This window comes from Cupressus sempervirens, chromosome 6 (genome assembly GCF_028749045.1).
Source record: "Cupressus sempervirens isolate cs-2001-9-10 chromosome 6, ASM2874904v1, whole genome shotgun sequence".
In the NCBI taxonomy this organism is placed as follows: Eukaryota; Viridiplantae; Streptophyta; class Pinopsida; order Cupressales; family Cupressaceae; genus Cupressus; species Cupressus sempervirens.
This window is the reverse complement of record NC_143123.1, coordinates 248,633,414-248,656,768: the sequence shown is the minus strand read 5'-3', so window position 1 is coordinate 248,656,768 and position 23,355 is coordinate 248,633,414. Positions and strand designations below refer to the sequence as shown.

Genomic DNA, 23,355 nt, shown 5'->3' with positions numbered 1-23,355 from the left:
AAAGTTTTCCTATCAGTATAGCTTTGATACCATGTTAATTATTGTGGATCTCTGATAGATAAAACAATTACAAATAAATGCTTGCAGATAATATCTTACTTTAACAATGCAGAATATATTTGCTTTTCTCTGGTAGAGATCTCAGTAATATATTTACTTATCTTTCACAGGCGATTTCAATAAGATATTTGTTTATCCTTCTCCTTCAATAGTTACTCAAAAACTGAAGTGTTGTATATCAAATGAAACAGTGGTGATAACAAAAATGATGCTTAGATAATATTATCGCTGACTGCAGGTACTCGGATGCCATGTGAATGATGCTTTCCCTGTGGCAGCTTATGCACATATATATAAGGGTGAAAGACATGACTCCGAAGAGTCATGTCCTCTTCGGAGGCATGTTAGTTTAAATAATAACTGAACTCTGCATAAGTTAGTGCACGATAACAAATCAAGGCACGATAAGACTTAACACCCAATAACAATAACAAGGCATGATATGTATTGACACCCGATACAAGGCATGATAAACATAAGTTCCTGATCATTATGAAGTTTGCCGATTAATCAATAACATTATTGTTTTCTGAGTGGTTTGAGCTAGTGTCCCTTGTATGGGTATGGTGACCTTTCAAATTATTAATTGAATTCCCCATATTTTGTAGTGCTTGGAGAAGTGCTTGGTTTGATTTTTCCATTTGACTAATTAGAGTTTGGTTTGTTTGTTCCATATAGGATCTTATTTCGTTTGCTTAGTCGTTCATGGTGGTTCTGTTTGTTCTTCTCCCGTAGGTTTGCATAAGCTTCTACTCAGAGGATGGAAGGATTATGCTTTGATACCATTTGTAATGACCCTTTCTCAAACTTGTTCCATTATGGGGGTTAAGATGGAAAGTGAGGGATATATTCATTTATTAAACAAATAATTATTAATTATTTCATAAAGTCATCACTAGATTGTTTGATAGACAATCCTTTCTTGGTTGTCCCATGTTTCATAACGAATGGTAGAATTACCGTGCTCTGGTGGAAACAAACTCCAAGAGGCTCCCTCATGAAGAAAACCCGTTTTGAGAATCTTCTATTCATTGTGCCCAAATTACTCCACCTTTAAACTCCCTCTTTATTATGGATATGGAAAAATACAAGATTTCTCCTATCCCCAATGTACGAATATATTTATTATATTGAAATCAATATTTTATGTATTAATCTACAAATAAATTTCCTTGATTTATTATTTGCTGACATTATTCCTTAAATTTCTTATTTGTATTGAACTAGTGGTATTATATTTAAATGTCCTTTATAATTATCAATATTATAAATCTTGTTTTTAGCAAAAACATATATTGAGTCATCGAGTTTGACTCAAAATCACACAGTTAAATCCTGATATTCATATCACAATTTGACTAGCTGTGGAAATTATCTCCTACTTATCAATATATTGAGTAATCAGATCTGAGATTGGTAGTTAGAAAACATAAACTAGAATAAAGAGTTTGTCTTGTATTAAATTATATTATTAGCGTACAATATTACTGTGCTGCTATTGAATTTTAATTTTTTAGATATACATCTAAGGTGAGTTTGTATTTATTAAGCATCAAAATCTATAAATAAGGATTGATGTAAATATACCACCTCGGGGGTGAATTCAACTCTTCTTGTGTTCTTTCGCTGTTTCTAATCTGCAGAGAAAGGTCGCTCTTGAATTCAGATTTGTTACATGTTTTCACGGTGCTCATTTGCTCTAGCAATGGCTCGTATTCATACTTGTGAAACCAGCGTGTGTGCCTATTTACAATTAATGTCTCATTGAGATTGCCAACATTGTTTGGTTTGGTCCTGTTGTAATGACCGCAACTGCCATGTCATCTTTGGCATTATCGCCATGTCATTTTGGTGTTATCTACTTTAGTCTTAGTCACCGTTGTCAATCATTTTGTCATGTAGGGATTAAATGACTGTTCGCAGAATGTTCTAAGGTTTTTCAGGTGCTTTGGTTATGGGTGTTAATTGTATCGACTAAGGAAGGCTTAGTCAATAAAAAATGCTTATAGTAATTGTCACTGATAATTATCACTCATTATTGATAGATTAATAATATTAATTAATTCAATTTAACAATTATATCATTATTATTGAAGATAATTATATATTAATAACACTAATTTTTTAAATCTATATATATATATATAAAATTGATTGCTAATAATTAATTTCAAAGAAAACCAATAAATTGGATATTGTTATTACTATACTGTAATGGATAACTAATTGATTAACCATACATTATATAATTTTGTGAAGCATCTATATTGGCTCATGCATGAAAGGTGGTTCGTGACAGTGTCTCTTTATTATTGCCCTTTTTAAAATTAAAATGACTTTACTAATTTGCATTTAGATCCAACAAATCTATTTTATTACTGTATTACTATTTAATTTGACATGATTTGACAACTTTAAAAGTTAATTATTTGATTGACTTGTAATATTCCTGAAAAAATGGACATTAGTACTCTTGCCTTAGAGGTTGCTTTTCCTCGACCAATCATGAATCTGCATAATGACATACCAGGATCTCATGTCAATCTCAAAAGTACTACTTCACCAATTCTCTGTGCCACTTTGAAAATAACAACACTGCTGCTCAAGCTGTGAACTAACTCCACATAATCCATAAGAACAAAAACACTGATCTTGTTTACAACTAGATCACAAACTAATTTGTCCATTTGACCATGAGAGTAGAAATAAATGTCTATCATTTCACCATATTTCTATAAGGTCCACGTGAATAAAAAGTCCGTCCAAAAGATGCCAAAAACAACTCCAAATGTTGCTGCTATAACTTAGGCTAGCCACAAGAATGGTGTTTATGGTGTCATCGTACCCATTTATAGGGTAGATATCCATCTCATGTGCAATAACATACAGGAAGTCAGATCTCGACAAACTCCCATGTACTTCACTAGTTATTGTAGACAAGGTCACATGTACAAGTACAATTGAAACCCGTCTATTACAACCATACAAAATTAAACTAGCTATGAAGATTAAATCGTCAACCGGCAAATAAACAACTGCTACATGATAAGAAACCAGTGAACAATTGAAAGATGAATTATAGTTGCCTGCACTACTCCTTAAATATAACTCTTTGGTCTCTGATTTACTACAAGTGTCACCAACCAAACCAACATGTCCACCATGAAATGATCACCATCAAGAGAAACTTCAGAACTAGAATAACACTTCCTATCATCACCGTCATGTGAAAAAGCAGTGTAACATGAGGACATGTCACCCCCCCCAAAAAAAAGAAAAAAGATTAAAAAAAGAAAAAGAAAACACCACTGTCTCCAAGACAGGGAATCAGTGGGGACGGGTGGACATTGTTCTGATGTCTCCAGTAGTACCACTTGTCTGCTGCTGTTCAGGTGGAGACAGAGGGACGTTCTGACATACGTTGACGGGACAATGGAACGAGAACATGTCCCTCGATCCCTCCAAGTGACTGTCAAGCTTCCCCTGTTCGAAAAAAAATAAAATAATTTTTTTTTAATAAAAACATATTTTTAATATCATATTGGTCGAACTGAATATCATACTGAATATAATATTATGCTGCTCAATGCAATCATCTATATGCTGAGATACTCATACATTTGATATCTATGAGTACTTGAATATTTACATAATAGAAGTTAGAACTCTTGTATTTGCTAATTCGAATAGTTAAAATTTTAATATTTATTGTTCAATGTTCAATGCAATTTTAAGTGTTAAAATTTTAGCAGATAAGCATTTTACATCTATATGTCTCATCTTCTTATGGATCTTTTTATAGCTAGCATTTTTAAGTACCACATGTATAGTATATAGAATATACACCCCCTTCCCATCCCTGCCGTCCTTTCCCTGCCATCCCCAAATTGAGGTACCTCTGTCTCCCCATCTTGAAACCTGTACCCCTGTTCTGACGTCCCCCCATACTTAGGGTGGTGTAACTATGTGAAAATGTTGTTACCTTATGATAACGTAAAGTCACAAAACTGCTGTTGTAAAATTCAGAATTCTTGTGGTACACTTGTGTTATATCTTCACCTTTCAAAAACAGTTCTTCATTGATAACTCTATGACTACCACTTGCGCTTTGAGCACTAACACTTGTAGATCAGATAGCATTCCACAAATTTCCTTCAGCTCAAAGTTTTTATCTCCCTCCAATAATTCATTTGGTTTAAGTGTGTTCCTGATTCAGTTTCATGGAGGAAACATAATGAGTCTTAGCTAATAAAGATTAATATATGATTCATCGAGACCAGGAAATTCTTTTCCAGAGTTAACCACAGGAATTAAAATCATTATTTTAAGATCCCTCTATTAGGAAACTTAGCAATCGATAATAATATATAGATTTCTAGACTTAAGGATTTATAAATGCCCAACTAATTTTTATTGTTCACTCCAAAGTGAATGATTTGAATGACCAAAATGGAATTTCTGAGATAAAGAATTTGTAATACATGTACCAAGTGGATGTGGAAGTAATTCGTAGCCAACACTCCTAGACCTTTCAGGATGCACTAAATTGCCTAGCTCCACTAGTTTTGGCTTCAAACTCAACGATAGAGAGCTTAAGCTTTAGTCCCAACTCAGATAGTTATATCTGCTGACTGTGACTATGCCCTGACTTGGAGAAATCAACGTCCCTAGTTAGAGACAAGACACGATGATATCACCCCATATTGCAGATCCCTCAGAATGGCTACGCCTATTTAGAGGACTGGTCGAAAGGTCATCTCTAGTCCTCCCAATCCTTAAGTTGATAGCTCTGACAATCACATTCCTTGTTTAGAAAAGAATGATTTATGGTAGAAAATAAAAACCCCTAGAACTTTTATCTTGACAAACTCTCAAAAATCTGCCAATATATGCATGAAATATAACTTAAAAGTATAAATGTATATGTCACATACTTAAATGTTATATTTCATGTGTGTATTCTACTGAGGAGAATGAGATTGACTTTGAAACAAATATGGGGGGAATCCTAAATGGCCATGTCATCAACCAAACAACCAATGTAAGGTTGCATGTTTTGATTGAAAAAAGTAATTAAAATGCCAGCTAAATGCTTTACAATTGCTTTTTAATCCTTTTTTTTCTCCAAGTCCTATCCAAGTGTGGCTTACAAGACTTGTCCGGTATTGCTAGATTCACCCAGACATAGAGTCCAGGTCCTTGGGCCTTGCTAGGGTTGGCATGCCTTTGGACTTGATGAGTCTGGGTGACTCCAGAGAATTATTGTAAGTCTGGATTATGGTAGATACTGAACAAATAAAAAAGTATCATGCTTACAAGAGTTATATAAATACAATTCTGATGCCAGCTTGAAATAAAAAGAGTGGTTTTGAAATAATTCTCCTGGTGGTCAACTTTTATTGTGTTTGTTAATGTCTTCCATGTTACTATAAAGAATGAATAGATGTTCTAATTAGTTGGAGCTACAAAATTCACAATTGTGCCTTGCTAACCAGTTTGTTAAATTTTTACAACTTATTGCTACAAACCTAAATCACTTTATTTCTCTGTAAGAGAAGTTGAAGTCTTATTATTGAGTCATATCATAGTTATAGTAAGTTCTTCAGATAGATATTTTTGATTGTCCTAATATTCATATTGTTAAAATGGGAAGAAATTCTTGTCTGATTCATCAAATTAAATTCTTTGATTGTCCTAATATTCATATTGTTAAAATGGGAAGAAATTCTTGTCCGATTCATCAAATTAAATTCTTCCCAGTTGTATTATCATAAATGTTACAGCAGAGTGTCTTGGTAAGCTGCATTGAAACATAAGACTTGCAAACATGTCATGGGAGCACATTGGTGTTTTGTTGAAGCTAATTGGATCAGAAATGTAAGCTCGTTATCAAGATGTTTAGTATACTTGTTTTTCTTCTTATCATGCTATCTTTCTTATGTTTCCTCTTCTTGATCCTCGTCTACATTTTTTCTGGGATGCTTTGTATGTCTATCTTTTTGTTTATAAAATAGAATATGATGGAGTTTACAATGTGTTACGTCTTGTAACTATGAGAAGGTGAAGCATGCACGTTGTATCGTTTTCTTAATGTGGTGGCACACAATACAGTTGACAGGGTGTATACACTCTCATTTGAAAATAATGAGATTAAAGCACAATTATACTAACTGAGATCATATTATTTTGGTGTCATTGTGACAGCTGCAAGCCAAAAAGGTCATTGCTTTCACGCTATTTGATTGCATTGCTGAGTTATGGTGGGGTTCCAGATGAAATCTTTGTTGGACTTGTGTATGAAGCTTTTGATCGCATACAAAATAAGCTCAGTGATAGAACAACAGCATTTAAAGGTTTTTTGGGCTATTTAATATGTTTATTTTTTTTTCTATGGTGAAGGTTGTTTACGTTTCAGATCTTGTGAGTTCACTATGTGTTTCTATATGTTTATATTTCAAACTGCCATCTAGTTTGGATAGAAAAGACAAAATCCCTTTGTATGTGTGTCCAGATAAGAGAATCTTGGGTTTCTATTTTCATCCAAACAGTAGTAGTAAATTTTTTCAACGAATGATTTGCAATCTCTTAAAATGTGATAATGATTCTAATGTATATTCTGTCTAATTATTGATGATCTTTTTATTCTGTAGTTATAAAGGAATGCAGATATCTAGATGAAGATTATACTGTGCTCAGAATGTTATCATGTGGAATTCCACTTGATGAACCATTATTACAATATAAACTGAGGCAATGTATGCTAGAGGAAATCAAAACATTAAAGGAAGGGAAGGTTCCTATTGATGAATCCTTTTATTTGATGGGTACAGCTGATCCCACAGGACAATTAAAGAGAAATGAAGTTTGTATAATTCTGTAAGTTTTTGATCCAATTTTACAATATGTATGGCATAAGAAAAGCAGTAGTTTTTTTTTGTGTTTAATTTCTATTTTTAACAATTTTTCCTTTTGATCAATGAGAACAATTTTGTATTAAATAAATATTTCATGGAAATGGTAAAACAATTGCAACATCTAGTGAAATGCTGAGCCATAGAACCATACAATGAGGCATGGGAGTTGTACATAATTATGTAGAGAAGCTATATTATCCACACTGCATTTAACACTGAAGACACAGCTATTGAACATGTTGCTGAAAGATTGAAAAAGCATTCATGGCCCTGGTGTTGCTGGTGCACATGAAATGAATGTATATCCAAAATAATCCTAATTCCTTGGTCGTCTTGCTCCTTGACCAGAGAGACTTTTTCCGTTTGTTTCTTCTTGTTTACCACATGTGCAAGCACATCAAGGTGATGACTAGCTTTGTTCTCTGTTTTATTTTATGCTTCGGTAATCAGTATCTAATTAGGTACAAATGTAGCAAACAAGGTGGTGGAGATAGTAATGGTGTTACTGTGTCATGTCCCCTTTCTAGCGACATAACTTCTACCGGAGATTTGCCTATCATTGACTCTCGTAGGAAAATGATTTTGGAAAGAGAGTCATTCTGTTGCCAGATGATTACATTCTTGCTCTCGGAGAGTTATAATCTAGTAAGTGGGGCCTACTTGTTCTAATGTCGAATTGAGATTGTACTTTTAACTTTATAAAGTTATTTATTTAATTTTATAAAGTTAATTAATAATAAAGTGCATTATAATAAGTTATTATAACAAGATGTTCTAGAAGCTTCCAGCGACTTCTCAAAAAGTAAATAAATAGAGGGCAGGGGGTACCCATTGGAGACAAGCGGTTTTGTGGATTCGACTTCTATTTCAGTCAGAGCAATTTGTAGTCATTTGGTCTGCAAATTCTCAAATTATCCTTGGAAACGAAAGCTTCCATGGGTAAGCAATTTTGAGGCTATGGAATATCATCCGAATTATTGCAGTCTGGAAGTGATATTGCAGTCACTTCGACAGGGCAGAAATCTGTGGCCTAAGGCCAAGTGGGAAACTCTTGCATTATTGATTGATTGAGGAGAATCAATTGTCATCCATCAAATTATTGCAGAATTAAAAAAATTCGAAAGGAAGCCAGGGAGAGACGAAAATTCGATTCAGGTCACAGGTTCGAGGGTTTAATTTGGAGGAGACTATAAGCAACGATTTATTCTCAAATAAGCAAAATTTGCATCTCTCGAGCCAGGCGTCCTTCCTCGTGATATTTTCATCATTGCTGGAAGCCCAGTAAATATCACAGGGTCGGAGATTTGCATTGTTTCCTTGCGGAGGATTTAAGGCGAGTTTCGGGCCAGGCAGGAAATAATCTGCCACGCGATTTAAGGAAAAGACTCAAGCGATTATATTATTGAGGATGACAACCACACCAGCGCTCGTCCCGACCACAGTCTGGGTCTTTATCGACGGATTTCCAAGGGCATCATTGCGAGGATAGGGACTCCCAAGTTTTGAGTTAATTCCTGATGTCATTGCAGAGTTTGGCCGCCTACTCCAGTCTGGACATTCCCAACGACGACCACATGCATTATGAAATGCGACTGGAATTTTCTTAGCAGAAACTAGGCGTTGCTCGGATCCTTTATCTACTAACAACTCGAGCAAAGTTAGCCGTTTCATGGTTATCTAGGTTTCAATATTCTTTTTTTTAAATAAAGAGAAAAAAGTTATAGTTTGGTACATTGAAAATTGAAGGAACAATTACACTGCTTGTTGTAGGAGCATTAGAAAAATTGCTATTTCAATTAGCATTGTACAAGTCAATCTCTATATGCTGATAATAATCAATTTTTCTAAATTCTATTGGTATTTACTGCATTAGTTTCATTCGTTTACTTGGTAAATGGTTTCAAACAACATATCTTCCCACATTTATGGTTGCATGCTGAGTGTTTAACGAATTTCCAAAAATCAATTTGGATAACCCTTAGAGTAAGGGTCGTCACAGTGGTATTACAGCACTGTTCCTGCCATCCTGTTGGGTAGAACATCTTATGCAACCTTATTCCCGATATTATATCCACAGAAGAGCAACACTTAAGGGCGAACAGAAATTCAAAGATATGGGTGAGAGACAGTCACAGAGTCCACCTAGATTTCCCAGAATGGATGATGATGAAACCAGAGAGTTTTACAGAATCATGACGACCGGACAGCAAGAAATAGCTCAGTCACTACAAACTTTGACTAGCATAATGGAGAGAGTTGTTCAGCCCAGGGTTCAGGAACAAGGTAGAAGTACACCTGATCATGATAATAGAAGTGTGGCGGGCTCACAAGGTGCTCCTAGGCGCAAATCATGGACAACAAATAGGCCTACCCGTCCCACCTTCCTAAGGGAGGAGGTTCGGGAAATAGGAGAAGACGATTTGCCGGATGATTTTCAGGATGATCTCAGAGCTGCTACTGCAGAATGGCAGGCATTACCACCACATGTGTGTGAACTATTGAACTTTGATCGCTATCTTAACCAAAGGAGAGAGCATATGAGGAGTAGCCGTCAGAATAGGAGGTTTAGAGGAGGTCATGATAGTGAGTTGCAGCGAGCTGCTAGCAAACTCACTTTACCATCTTTCGATGGTAGTGGTCAGATGACAACACAGGCATGGATTCATAAGTTGGACACTTTCCTAGCATTAAGGCCTATGTCTGAGATAGATGCCATCAGGTACGCCACCTTGCATTTGGAAGGCGCAACTCATGATTGGTGGTCACATGGGATGGTTACTTTGCAGCACAATCAGGTGACATCCTACCAAGACTTTGTGGATAGATTGGTTGAGCGTTTTGATAAGAAGGATCCAGAGATTTATTTTCGTGACCTCGCACAGCTGAGACAGTTAGGCAATTTGGAGGTTTATATCAGTGAATTTCAGAAGTTGTCGGTTATGGTACAAGATGTATCTGAGAGACAGTTGGTTATCTTATTCACAGAAGGATTGTCTGAACCCCTCAAGGGGTGGATTAAGGCATTTGATCCACCAACACTTTAGGAGGCTATGAGGAAAGCTCGAAGTATGGAGCTTACAACACCTGCTAGCAAGTTCACTTCCAAGAGTACTACTTCTTTCAGAGACACTAAGAAGTCTGATAAGAATAAAGGGAAGAGCATTGATACCAAAGGAAAATCTACTACACCCCTAGATGCAGAAGCATTAAACGACTTGCGCAGGAAGAAACTATGCTTCTATTGCAAAGGCCCATATGACAGGGACCATGATTGTCCTTTGAGACCTAAGGGAAAGGCCAATAGAGTTATGTGGGCATATTACGAAGGGTCAGATTTCGACAGTACGGCAAATGAGGATGACCATAGTAGATCAAAACTTGAAGAAGAAACAGGAAATTTAGAGCAAAAGGAAGAAATTGAGTTACATTTACAGCAGGGGCGTTTGTCTAGTATTCAGCAGGAGGGATCTTTTAGGTTACGTGGTGTTCTAGCAGGAAAGAAGGTGATCACATTGGTTGATACAGGTGCTACACACAACTTCATTGATGCACGTCTGGTTGAGCGCCGTGGAATTAAGACAAAGGAGTTTGAGGGTCTCCGAGTACAGGTTGCCGATGGATACACTGTTAAGTGTAATAGAATGGTTAGAGACATGCCCTTACGTTTGAATAATTATGATTTTAAAGCAGATTACCATGTGGTCAGTATGGGCGACTTGGATATCGTTTTGGGTATGACATGGTTAAGTTTATTGGGTGAAGTCACTTTTCGCCTCAAGGACATGGAGATCAAGTTTGAGGTAGATGGGAAGCAACATGTGTTGAGAGCTATCAGGAATAGTGACATCCGAACCATTTCTCTCAGGCGATTGGAAAGATTGGTGAGGCATAATGATATTGAATGGGCAGCCATGTGTACTCTCATGCCCACAAAGGAGGAACAACAAAAGACAGAATATCATCCAGACATCCAGATATTGAGGGAAAAGTATAGTAAGGTATTCAGCGATATTCCACCTGGTACACCTGATAGAGGGATTGAGCAAATCATCGAATTAGAAGAGGGTTCTAAACCAGTTATGATTACTCCATACAGGCATCCAAAGAGGCTCAAAGATGAAATAGAAAAAACCATCAAGGAGCTTCTCGCAATGGGACACATTAGACCTAGTAAGTCTCCTTTTGCTTCTTCAGTAGTTTTAGTAAAGAAGAAAGATGGTTCTCTTCGGATGTGCATTGATTACAGAATGCTGAATAAGAAGACCATTAAGAATAGATATCCTATTCCACGGATTGATGAGCTGATAGATGAACTACATGGGGCATGCTATTTTAGTAAGATAGACTTGAGATCCGGTTACCACTAGATTAGAGTCAGAGAACAAGACATAGAGAAGACTGCCTTCAGATGTCATTGTGGACACTTTGAGTTTGTAGTGATGCCATTCGGGTTGACCAATGCACCAGCTACTTTCCAATCCACCATGAATAAGGTCTTCCATCATCAGCTGAGGAAGTTTGTGTTGGTTTTCTTTGATGATATATTGGTATATAGTCAGACATGGCATGAGCATATAGAGCATTTAGAGACAATACTGAATACTTTGTAGGCAGAGTCCTTGTATGCCAAAGAGTCTAAATGTGATTTGGGAATGACCGAGTTATTATACTTAGGACATATTATCAGTAGAGAAGGAGTACGGATGGATCTTGATAAGATTCGTGCTATTGTGGAGTGGCTTATTCCTGAGAACCTGACCCAGCTGAGGGGATTTCTTGGTTTATGTGGCTTTTATCGCAGATTTGTTTGCGGATATTCGCGACATGCGGCTCCCATGACAAATTTGCTCAAAAAAGGAGCTTTTGTTTGGACAGCAAAGGCACAGGCTTGTTTTGACAGATTTAAGGAGATCATGACTTCATGCCCGATACTAGCATTGCCCGATTTCTGAAAGCCATTTGAACTTTAGTGTGACGCCTCAGGAGATGGTATTGGGGCTGTTTTGATGCAGGACAAACACCCTATTGCATATGAGAGCAGGAAACTCCGTGGGCCAGAAAGATCATTCAGCATTTACGATAAGGAGATGTTAGCTATCATGCACGCATTAGCTAAATTCAGGCAGTATCTAATAGGAGGTAAGTTTTGTATAAAAACTGACCACAACAGTTTAAGACATTTCCTTGGACAGAGAGATCTCAATGATAGACAACAGAAATGGGTGAGTAAGCTACAAGCATACGACTTTGATATATCATACGTTAAGGGCACTCAGAATGTTGTAGCAGACGCCTTGTTACGCAGGCCACATCTTAGTGCGATGGTTGAGATCTCTGAAGATTGGAAGCATTTGATTGTTGCAGAATACGCTAGAGACTCTTGGGCATCTGGGATAGTTGATGGGACAATTGTTGACACCAGGTATTCACTTGTAGATGACTTGATCATTTACAAGAGCAGGATCTTTTTAGTCCCAGGATCGAAGTTGAAACAGTCTATTATGCGGGCTCTTCATGATTCACCCATAGCTGGTCATCCTGGGTACTTTAAAACATATAGACAGGTGCGGGAACGGTTTACATGGAAAGGACTCAAGAAGGATGTATTGCAGTATGTTCGTGAGTGTCCTGTTTGTCAACAGAATAAACAGGAGCACACCTTCCCAGCAGGACTCCTACAGCCACTTCCCATCCCTAAACAAAAGTGGGAATGCATATCCATGGATTTCATTATAGGGTTGCCCAAGGCTTAGGGACGCAATTGCATTTATGTGGTGGTGGATAGACTAACGAAATATGCTCACTTCTTTCCCATCACCACTACTTATACAACAGTATAGGTAGCTGAGGTATTCTTCAGAGAGGTTTTCAGATTACATGGGATACCCCGTAGTGTTGTCAGTGACAGGGATAGTAGATTCTTGAGTCATTTTTGGCAGGAGGTGTTCCGACTATGTGGCTCTGAGCTCACCCCCAGTACTAGTTATCACCCGCAGACTGATGGACAGACGGAAATAGTGAACAAGTGGGTGGAAGGCTACTTAAGAAATTACGTGGTTGATCAACAGAAGGCATGGGTAAGATGGATTTACTTGTGTGAATATTGTTACAATACCACTTTTCACATGTCAATTCAGATGACACCTTTCCGAGCATTATATGGGTATGATGCACCAAGCTTTATTGACTTGCTGATGGGTGATGTCCAGGTTCCACGTGCGGGGATTTGATTCAAGAGAGTAAAGACATTATTAGCACTCTTTGGGATAACATAGCTCGGGCACAGGATCAGTATAAGCAGTATGCAGATCAAAAGAGAACTGAGAGAAGCTTTGAGGTTGATGACATGGTTTACCTCATGCTTCAGCCTTATCGGCAATCTACTCTCAAAAAGGGTGGGTCAGAAAAGCTTAGACCTAGGTATTATGGGCCTTTCAGGATCACCAGGCGAATAGGGGAATTGGCTTATGAACTTGAGCTTCCTGCGGATAGCAAAGTGTATATATGTGTTCCATGTGTCGCGTCTCAAAAAGGCGTTGGGACAAAATGTGGTACCCTCCATGGTATTACCTCCCTTGGATGATGAAGGGAAATTGATTTTAGTGCCGGAATTCATTTTGGAAAGCAGGGAAAAACAACTCCGCAGAAGGGCAATCAGAGAATATTTGGTTAAATGGAAAGATCTACCAGTTGAAGATGCCACTTGGGAAAATGAAACAATTTTGCAGCATCCAGCTTTGAGATTGCTTGAGGACAAGCAATTTCAGGAAGGGCGGACTGTCATGTCCCCTTTCTAGCGACATAACTTCTACCGGGGATTCGCCTATCATTGACTCTCGTAGGCAAATGATTTTGGAAAGAGAGTCATTCTGTTGCCAGATGATTACATTTTTGCTCCCGGAGAGTTATAATCCAGTAAGTGGGGCCTACTTGTTCTAATGTCAAATTGAGATTGTACTTTTAACTTTATAAAGTTATTTATTTAATTTTATAAAGTTAATTAATAATAAAGTGCATTATAATAAGTTATTATAATAAGATGTTCTAGAAGCTTCCATCGACTTCTCGAAAGTTAAATAAATAGAGGGCAGGGGGTACCCATTGGAGACAAGCGGTTTTGTGGATTCAACTTCTATTTCAGTCAGAGCAATTTGTAGTCATTTGGTCTGCAAATTCTCAAATTATCCTTGGAAATGAAAACTTCCATGGGTAAGCAATTTTGAGGATGTGGAATATCATCCGAATTATTGCAGTCTGGAAGTGATATTGCAGTCACTTCGACAAGGCAAAAATCTGTGGCCTAAGGCCAAGTGGGAAACTCTTGCATTATCGATTGATTGAGGAGAATCAATTGTCATCCATCAAATTATTGTAGAATTAAAAAAATTCGAAAGGAAGCCAGGGAAAGACGAAAATTCGATTCAGGTCACAGGTTCGAGGGTTTAATTTGGAGGAGACTATAAGCAATGATTTATTCTCAAATAAGCAAAATTTGCGTCTCCCAAGTCAGGCGTCCTTCCTCATGATATTTTCATCATTGTTGGAAGCCCAGTAAATATCACAAGGTCGGAGATCTGCATTGTTTCCCTGCGGAGGATTTAAGGCGAGTTTCGGGCCAAGCAGGAAATAATCTGCCACGCGATTTAAGGAAAAGACTCAAGCGATGATATTATTGAGGACGGCAACCACACCAGCGCTCGTCCCGACCACAGTTTGGGTCTTTATCGACGGATTTCCAAGGGCATCATTGCGAGGATAGGGACTCCCAAGTTTCGAGTTAATTCCTGATGTCATTGCAGAGTTTGGCCGCCTACTCCAGTCTGGACATTCCCAACGACGACCACACGCATTATGAAATGCGACTGGAATTTCGTAGCAGAAATTGGGCGTTGCTCGGATCCGTTATCTACTAACAACTCCAGCAAAGTTAGCCGTTTCATGTTTATCCAGGTTTCAATATTCTTTTTTTCAAATAAAGAGAAAAAAGTTATAGTTTGGTACATTGAAAATTGAAGGAACAATTACACTGCTTGTTGTAGGAGCATTGGAAAAATTGCTATTTCAATTAGCGTTGTACAAGTCAATCTCTATATGCTGATAATAATCAATTTTTCTAAATTCTGTTGGTATTTACTGCATTAGTTTCATTTGTTTACTTGGTAAATGGTTTCAAACAACATATCTTCCCACATTTATGGTTGCATGCTGAGTGTTTAACGAATTTCCAAATATCAATTTGGATAACCCTTAGAGTAAGGGTCGTCACATACTGGCAGCTGCAGCATTTAGTGTTGGGCTGATGTCTTGAAAAGGAAGCTCAATAACTTTTCAAGGGCCTTGTAGTGAGAAGTTCCATTAAGCTGTATGCATTTACTGTGGCATGTTAGAGAATTTTAGTTTGGTCGGATTACTCTAACTGATTTATAAGTGATCTCTTGGGCTTGAGTATTTAATCTATATCCTTCTGTATACTGACCTGATTATTTGCTATAATAATTATAATGCATGATCAATAATAATCATGCATCTATATGTCTTATAATATATATATCTTTATGTATGTGTATATATAGATATATAGATATATATTTTTGATCAATAAGAGGCAAGTACCCATTATCAGAAATATTTACAATGTACCCCGTTCAAGTGCAGGCACTAGGGGAAAAAGAACGAGGTTAAGAAAACCCCCAGTGTAACCCGGACCAAAGTCCTGTACAAAAACAAATGCCATATAAGGGGACTTGAAGAGGGCATACCCCCTTTTACAATTCATAAATAAATACATATTTTGTAATTAGATCTCTTAGATACATTCAGAAGCAATGTTACATAGATCTCTTAGTAGATAAATTACATAATTTCTATGTCCAGCAGAGACATTAACCTCTGCCTGATATCCTTTATATAGTCTTTTGAAATCTCTGAAACCTTTTATAGAAAAACAAATTGACAGTTGGTCCTGAGAAGTATCCCGTGTTGGAAAACCTGCCAAGCAATGACCATAACAACCCTTTCATTAAACTAGACAGAGTATTAGAGCATCAATTTAAATCCTAGCTTTTAGAGAGATTGCAAATATAAAAGCTATCTATTAGATCCTTACATTATCCGAGCAATATCCAGTATCCACAGAGAGGGATCAAAAGCTAAAGACCTTTTTATCAAATTTAATTAGTAATATCCTTGACTTTCCCGCTTTCATTGCACGACTCTGCCAAGCATAAAAAATTAAGAGTTTCAATATTTTGTGGTTAAACCTTAAAGTTTAATCTGAATCAAAATTTAGAGCTGAATGAGTATACCACAGTTTTTTACTGCTTAGCAGATTCTGTTATTGGGGGGCTTATCCTTTTAATACAGTCATGGCCTTCCGACAAGAATACCCTCACAGGACGAGCCTATATTTTATAACTGACAAACCAATAACGGCCAACCACTCATTTTGAAAGATTTTACTCCATAAAAACATATAGTAAGTAGTCCCATTAAAAGAAAGAGCTTTGTAATACTAATATTCCTGACACTATGCACCCCATTTGCTCTTCTCGTGGGAAATGGCTACAACAGTATTCATAGACAAGATGAATTTTATACAAGACTTTGTTGTTTGCATAAAATGTGAATTGAACTGTACGGTCTATTAATAAAATTAAAAGAGGGTTTAAACAAATTTTGATTCTTAGGGAAAATTGAAGTCTGAATTGAAACAACCCAAAAACATTTTTTCTTCAAATCTACTTATCCTTGTAGAAATAACCTTCTGTAAAAAATAGTTTTAAAGCATACCTAGGAACTGATTTCTACTTAAGTCGAAGAGATCCGACCTTTTAAATAGTAAAGATGACTCATACTGAGCTTGCTTACAAACACTAAAATAACATGATTATCTCTCCAAAAAAATAAAATTAATGTCACCCAGATAATTTTATGAAACTTATGCTTTGAAGCATTCCCAGTACCTAAAAATAGGTTCATGCTGTTATTGACAATATTTATCACAAAGTTAAGGAAAGATATATATGTTCAAACTTCACATACTCCCTAAATATAGTTCATGTTGTTCTTTGACAATTTATCAAGATATATACGAAGTGATAGAATGGAAAGTTCCCGAAAAATTAAAACAAAAGACTTGTGATAGAACGGAAAGTTCCCGAATAGTTTAAACAAAAAACTTGTTATAGAACGGAAAGTTCCCAAAAAATCAAAACAAAAAACTTGTGATAGAATGGAAAGTTCCCAAAAAAATTAAAACAGTGCCATCCACTATTCTTCCCTAAAAGCTGCATGCATGTCCTCTATGGCGGCATGCAGAGACCGTTCATGCAAAATGCCTTCCTCCTTGAAGAACCTTTTGAGCCAATCCTCTTCAATGGGGTCCAATAAGAACAAGAAGAAGAGAAGGAATCGAAGGTTCCTTTCATAGACCTCTCTATCCTCCCAGAATCAAAGCTAACTAATGTGTGTGTGTGTGTATTATTAACTATATATATGCCTGACTGAGTTAATATAATTAATAATGCTATCAATAATGTGAATCGATGTTAATTACAGCACACATCAGTCTGATTAAGATCCTGAAGAATTGTTATCAGGCAGATTAGTGAGAACATGTCTCACATAGAGAAATGTAATAAATTAGGAGACAGGTCTCCTAATTTATTATAAATATCAAAACTGATATCGATATCTTGTGAAGTATTAGTGCATGATTGAGATTCAGCAGCAACTCACTGTCATATCTCAGCAACATCGTAATATTGATTCATGAGGAATTAACATTGCCATTTCATATCTGAGATTGATATCAACATTAGGATCGTAGCAGATCGATATCAATTTGATAGTCATATATCTCTAATAGTTATTATTGTGATATTGTGATCAACAAAGAATATCAAACAATAATTTGTTGATCTGCATATACACCTGCAAAACAGTGATTAAAGTTAAAATACCACTGCATATAGAACTGATCCAGCATTAACATGGTATCAAAGCTAAGTTAAGGAAGATCGAAATCAGATTTATAAGCAGAGATCATCTAAACGGCCATTAAATTATTTTTGAATTCTTTACATTCTACAAAATGTTGAATGGCGTCAGATTTTAGGATTGTTTTGAAGGAGCTTCAAACTTTGTATCCTGCAAGTTCAGGATAGTGCTTGCTCTGAAGAAATGATTTAGATTCATTCGTAGAAACATAAACATATATACCTCACAAAGAAACAGAGAAACAATGATGGACGAGAAACAATAACGAAGGCATGAAGATATCAGTGGATGCTGGAAAGTATCAAATAGTTCCAATCATCTCCAATTTAGATACCAAATATCTCATGTTTACAACCTTATAGAACATGTATGAAATAAATAATACAAGCATGGCTCTTGCTCTAAAACAACAATTCCACCATGTGAAAATGAACAGGAGAGGATCCATCACATCTTACTTCATAAGAATAACAGAATTAAAGAGATCAACCACCATTGGCCACACAATTGATAGCAAGGAATTAACCATGTCGGCTCTCAGTGGACTCCCAACAACTTTGGAATCATTCATTCAAGGGATAAGTGCTTGAACTAAACTTCGTAAGTTTGATCGTTTTAAAACTGATTGCATTCAAGAAGCAAGAAGAGTCAAGGTTGATCACAAGAGGGATTGATCAAAACTCCATTAATGAAGATATTCAAGTATTCAATGTCATTCACACAGGAAGAGTCAGAGGGGAAATTTAAAAAGGAAGAAAGACAAAGATTCAAGTGGAAAGCGGTCATCTAAGAGGAGGGACATGTCTAAATGACAATGTTTTAAATGTGACAAATATGGTCACTATGCGAAGAATTGTTCAGACAGGCCTAAACCTCAAGCCTCTATTGCTGAAGTTTGTAAGGTGAGCTCAGTAAAGGACTTTGAAAGACTTATATTTTATTCTGCCCTATCGAGTCATGTATCTACCAGTCTTACATTTGGGTGATTAATAGTGGAGCATCTTGTCATATCACAAAATTTAGAGAACACCTAGATAGCTTGGTGGAAAATTCAGATGAGGAAGTTAACATTGGAGATAATTCCAACTACCTTGTGAAAGGAATATGAACTTGCACCGTACAGTTTAAATCAGGCATCTCTTTCCAAATGAACGGTGTATTTATTGTACCAAGTATCTGACATAATTTGGTTTTCATTTCATTTGGTGAAGACAAAGGATATCGAATTACCTTCATGGCTGGTAAAGTTCTAGCTTGGCCCAAGAATTCAAACATCAAGAAAGATCACACTATAAGAGTTCCACATGGATGCTTATACAAACTTTGCATTTCTCCTTCTCAAACCTTAAATCATGAATCTTCTAATACATTTGAGATTTGGCATAGAAGATTAGGGCATCTCCACTTTCTTTCTCTACCTTGAAGAGAGAAAATGTTGACATGTTTACCTAAAACAAGAACATGAAGGAACTTGCAAAGGGTGTGCCTTGGAAAGGAACACCAAAGACACCTTTCATAGTAGTGAAATTAGATCTAAAGATGTATTAGAACTCATTCATTCAAATTTATGTGGACCTATGATGATAACCTCTTTAGGAGGACTTTTGTACTAGGTTATTTTTTGTAGATGACTATTCTTGGAAAACATGGATAAATGATTTGAAATGTAAGGAGTTTGATGAAGTCCTTATGGGGTTTAAGGAATTCAAGGCTCTAGTAGAAAATGTGTCTGGTAAAAGAATCACAACCCTAAGATCAGATGAGGAGAGGGAATACATCTTTGATAATTTCAAAACCTTTTGCGATAATGTTGGGATTAAGAGCGAGCTTACTGTTCCTTTCAACCATCAACAAAATTGGGTGACAGTAAGGAAAAATAGGACAATTGTAGAAGGAGCCAAAGCCATGATGCATGAGCAAAACCTTCATACCTTCTTTTGGGTTGAAGCTGCTAGTACTGCTGTCTATATTCAAAATAGATGTCCTCACTTCTTTTTCGGTAGCAAAACAAAGCCGTTAGTGCTGATTTCTATATTCGAAATAGATGTCCTCACTCGTTTGTGGATAACTAAACTTTTGAAGAAATATTTGCAAAGATAAAATGCGGTATAAGCCACTTGAGACTCTTTGGTTATCTTGTTTACATCCACATACCCGAAGAAAAGAGATCCAAACTAGAACCCTTAGGAAAAAATAGAATATTTGTTTGCTACTGTGAAACATCTAAAGCGCACAGGATGTATATCTCTAAACAAATATTAATTGAGCTAAGCAAGGATGTAATTTTTGAAAAAGATGTTGCGTTCAAAAGATCCAAAGACATTCATGAAAGATAAGATAATAGTATTAATGTTGAACAAAAGACCACAAAAGGTCTATGGGACTGAGAGTTTACAGCAGCTCAACAGACAACAACAGGAGCACCAAACGGTGTCCGAGGAAAACAAACAACAAGAACAATAAGAGGAAAAGAGAACAAAAGTGCAGAGAACTGCCAAGGCAAGTCTTAGGAGTCCTTAATAGTTGAAAAGAAATCAGTCACAGAAGGATAAGACTGCGGGAGGACATGAGCCCTGATCTGTCTTTGTGAGCTCTTTGAGGAGTGTTGCCGACGAAAGAAATTGCTATGGGGTCTGGCAGATTTGGAATGATTGGTAGAACTGGACGGCCTTTTCACACCCCTTAAAGGGGATAAGGGTGAAAAAAAGGCAGTAATGAGCTGATTAGAGGTATGCCGAGAAGGAAGTAGTGACTGTAAAGTACTATAGCGGAGCAAGGTGGCCTCTTGAAGATAAAGTGCGAGACATCGTTGGTCACTGTAACTGAAGAAAGCTGAAAGAGAAAAATAGTCCCGAAACAGACAATGAAATCTTCCTCTGATCTCATAAAAGATAGGGCAATGGAAAATAAAGTGAGTCTCTATCTCGTCCTCGGCTAAAGTACATAGTTGACAGATTTGTTCTTTGTTGTCAATATGATGGTTGATCTAAGCCCGAAGACGGTGAGAACCAACTTTGAAGGACCCCATTGAGATACACAAAGCATGACACCAACGTCGAGATAGGTAACTAGGATGAACAATAACCCCATCATAGATCTCTAGAAAGTGCTCAGCATAGAGGGCCATCCTCAAAATAGATATTGAAGATCAAGAGTCTTCTCAAATATGGAAATGAAGCTACAACAAGTTCAAAATTGAGAGGCTCCATGCTTTAGCGACAAGTGAGTGGATCCTTAATGTACTTGGTCAATACTAGACCTAATATTTTCTATGTAGTAAATGCATGTAGTTAGTTCATGTATTGGCCATGACAATTACATCTAGTTGCAACAAAGCATATTGCAAGATAGATAATTGCGTGGCACGATTGGCTACGTTCTAAAATATAATAATTTGGATCTAAATTTGCATGGATATATCGATTCTAATTGTGCTAGACATATTGTTTATCGGAAAAGTACTTTAGGGTGTTGATTCAACTTAGGATCAACTATGATCTTCTAGTTTCGTAGGAAGCAATCTTCAGTTGCACAATGTTCCACAAAAGCCAAGTACATTGTAACATCCTTGGGAGATCGAGAAGCTGTATGGCTTAGGAAACTTCTTTTGGGATTGTTTTGACAATCCATGGACCCTACTATCATTCACTATAATAACTAGATTTGTTTAAAACTTTCAGTGAATCTTGTGTTTCATGTTAGATCAAAGCATATAGAAATTTCGTACCATTAAGTTAGAGACATTGTGGAGCGAGTTTTGTCCAGTTGAGATAAATTTGTATAGGTGAACAAAGCACATACGTTCTCACCAAGCCTTTTTCCAAGACAGAGGTTGAATACTTAAGAGGTAAGCTGGGTATAGTAGAAATGTAATGTTATCTGAGATTGACTCTCAGCAATGTAATTTATTGTACTATTATATTCTAAAGATGTTTAATGTGTAAACTGTTTTTTTATCATGTGTGTGACTTCATTACTTCATGGGCCACTGTGAAAGTCACTGGGAGATGACGATCTTTCAGTGATGAACATGTGTTTGTGCTTATTATTGTAGGGTGATGACTTTACAATGTTTGATTGTACTATCATGATTTATTTGATAACCATGGACATGGCATGATAGTTAAATCTCTTAAGTAATACCAAATTATGGTGGATATCATGAGACATGATATCTATGGATAGCCATAATATTACCGAGATACTCATAGTGGATATTATGTGACATAATATTCATGGATATGCCTTAAACACATCCTTATGGTAGGCATCATGTGACGTGATGCCCTTGTACATACCATAATGGATATTATGAGTGTTACTAAATTTCTACACATGCTGAAATTTAGTTCTGATTGCAAAATTTCATATAGATTCATAAACATTTTACATTTTATCCAGTTCATACATATTCAAATCATGTTCGTTATGAGCCAAAAAATAACAAATGTCCTTGTATTATTCATTTCAAATATACAATTGATATTTACAAAAGAATGCTGAAATAAAATTCTCTCACACAAGTGACCATGATAGTAGTCTCCTACTTGCTAATATATATTCTACTCTACAAATGTAAATGACATAAAATAAAGCAAAAGAGTAAAGTCATGGGCACTAGTCATTCCTGTTATGACTGGTAGTCTTCTGTCCATTCGTCTCCATCCATATTTTACCTCGAGCCACGCTCCATCCACGCATCCAAGTTCTGCATTCATAAGGCAATTTGTTAGATCCAGTGGATCTAAGCAATGCAAGCATCTCATTCATCTCATTCATTTTCGTAACGTGCCATTCATTTTCATAAAATAAAATATATATCAGCAAGGAAGGAAACCTATCATACTGAAATGCTTTACTGCTAACATGCTTGTTTCCTGTGCAACGTTCTATTTCTAAATGGGTATGTAGATATAACAGTAGGCTCCCACAGGGGTTATTGAGGTTGGTGTACCATTTAGAAATAAACCTACGAAGCTGATCAAGACAATTAAAACATAAAAACATAATATTAAAGGGATATGTATTCATCATGCATGAAACGTTTTATTATCACATTGCAGATTGCACAAAAGGGACAAATTATTATTTGATTTGAAACCTTGCAAAAGAAAGTAACTTGCTACAGGATATGAGAAAGAGAGCATAGGGTAATACAGTGGCCACAGATAATGATAAGAGGAAAAATGTGGTATGAAGCGACACAAAGAGTGATATCAAAAGAAAGAAAGATGCTACAAGAATGATACTTTGAACAAAAGAATCTGAGTATGCTGAAATATTCTAACTGATAGACACGGGAAGCCTTTGTGATAAGTAAAAAGCCTGTACATGTATATTGTTATTGCTGAATAATAAGAAAAGGTTTGACAAGATGAAGAAT

At 36.5% G+C, this 23,355-nt stretch overlaps 1 protein-coding gene across 11 annotated transcripts in view; it reads left to right on the top strand.

Moving 5' to 3' along the window:
• Positions 1-23,355, top strand: part of LOC149552173 (putative RNA-dependent RNA polymerase 5) — a 249,254-nt gene that overhangs the window by 109,248 nt on the left and 116,651 nt on the right. For all 11 annotated transcript variants that reach the window (XM_089787677.1, XM_089787673.1, XM_089787675.1 and 8 more), the window contains 2 exons: positions 6,265-6,413; positions 6,711-6,936. In XM_089787677.1, the coding sequence (XP_089643803.1) occupies positions 6,265-6,413; positions 6,711-6,936 (375 nt within the window). The remainder of the gene's footprint in view (positions 1-6,264; positions 6,414-6,710; positions 6,937-23,355) is intronic.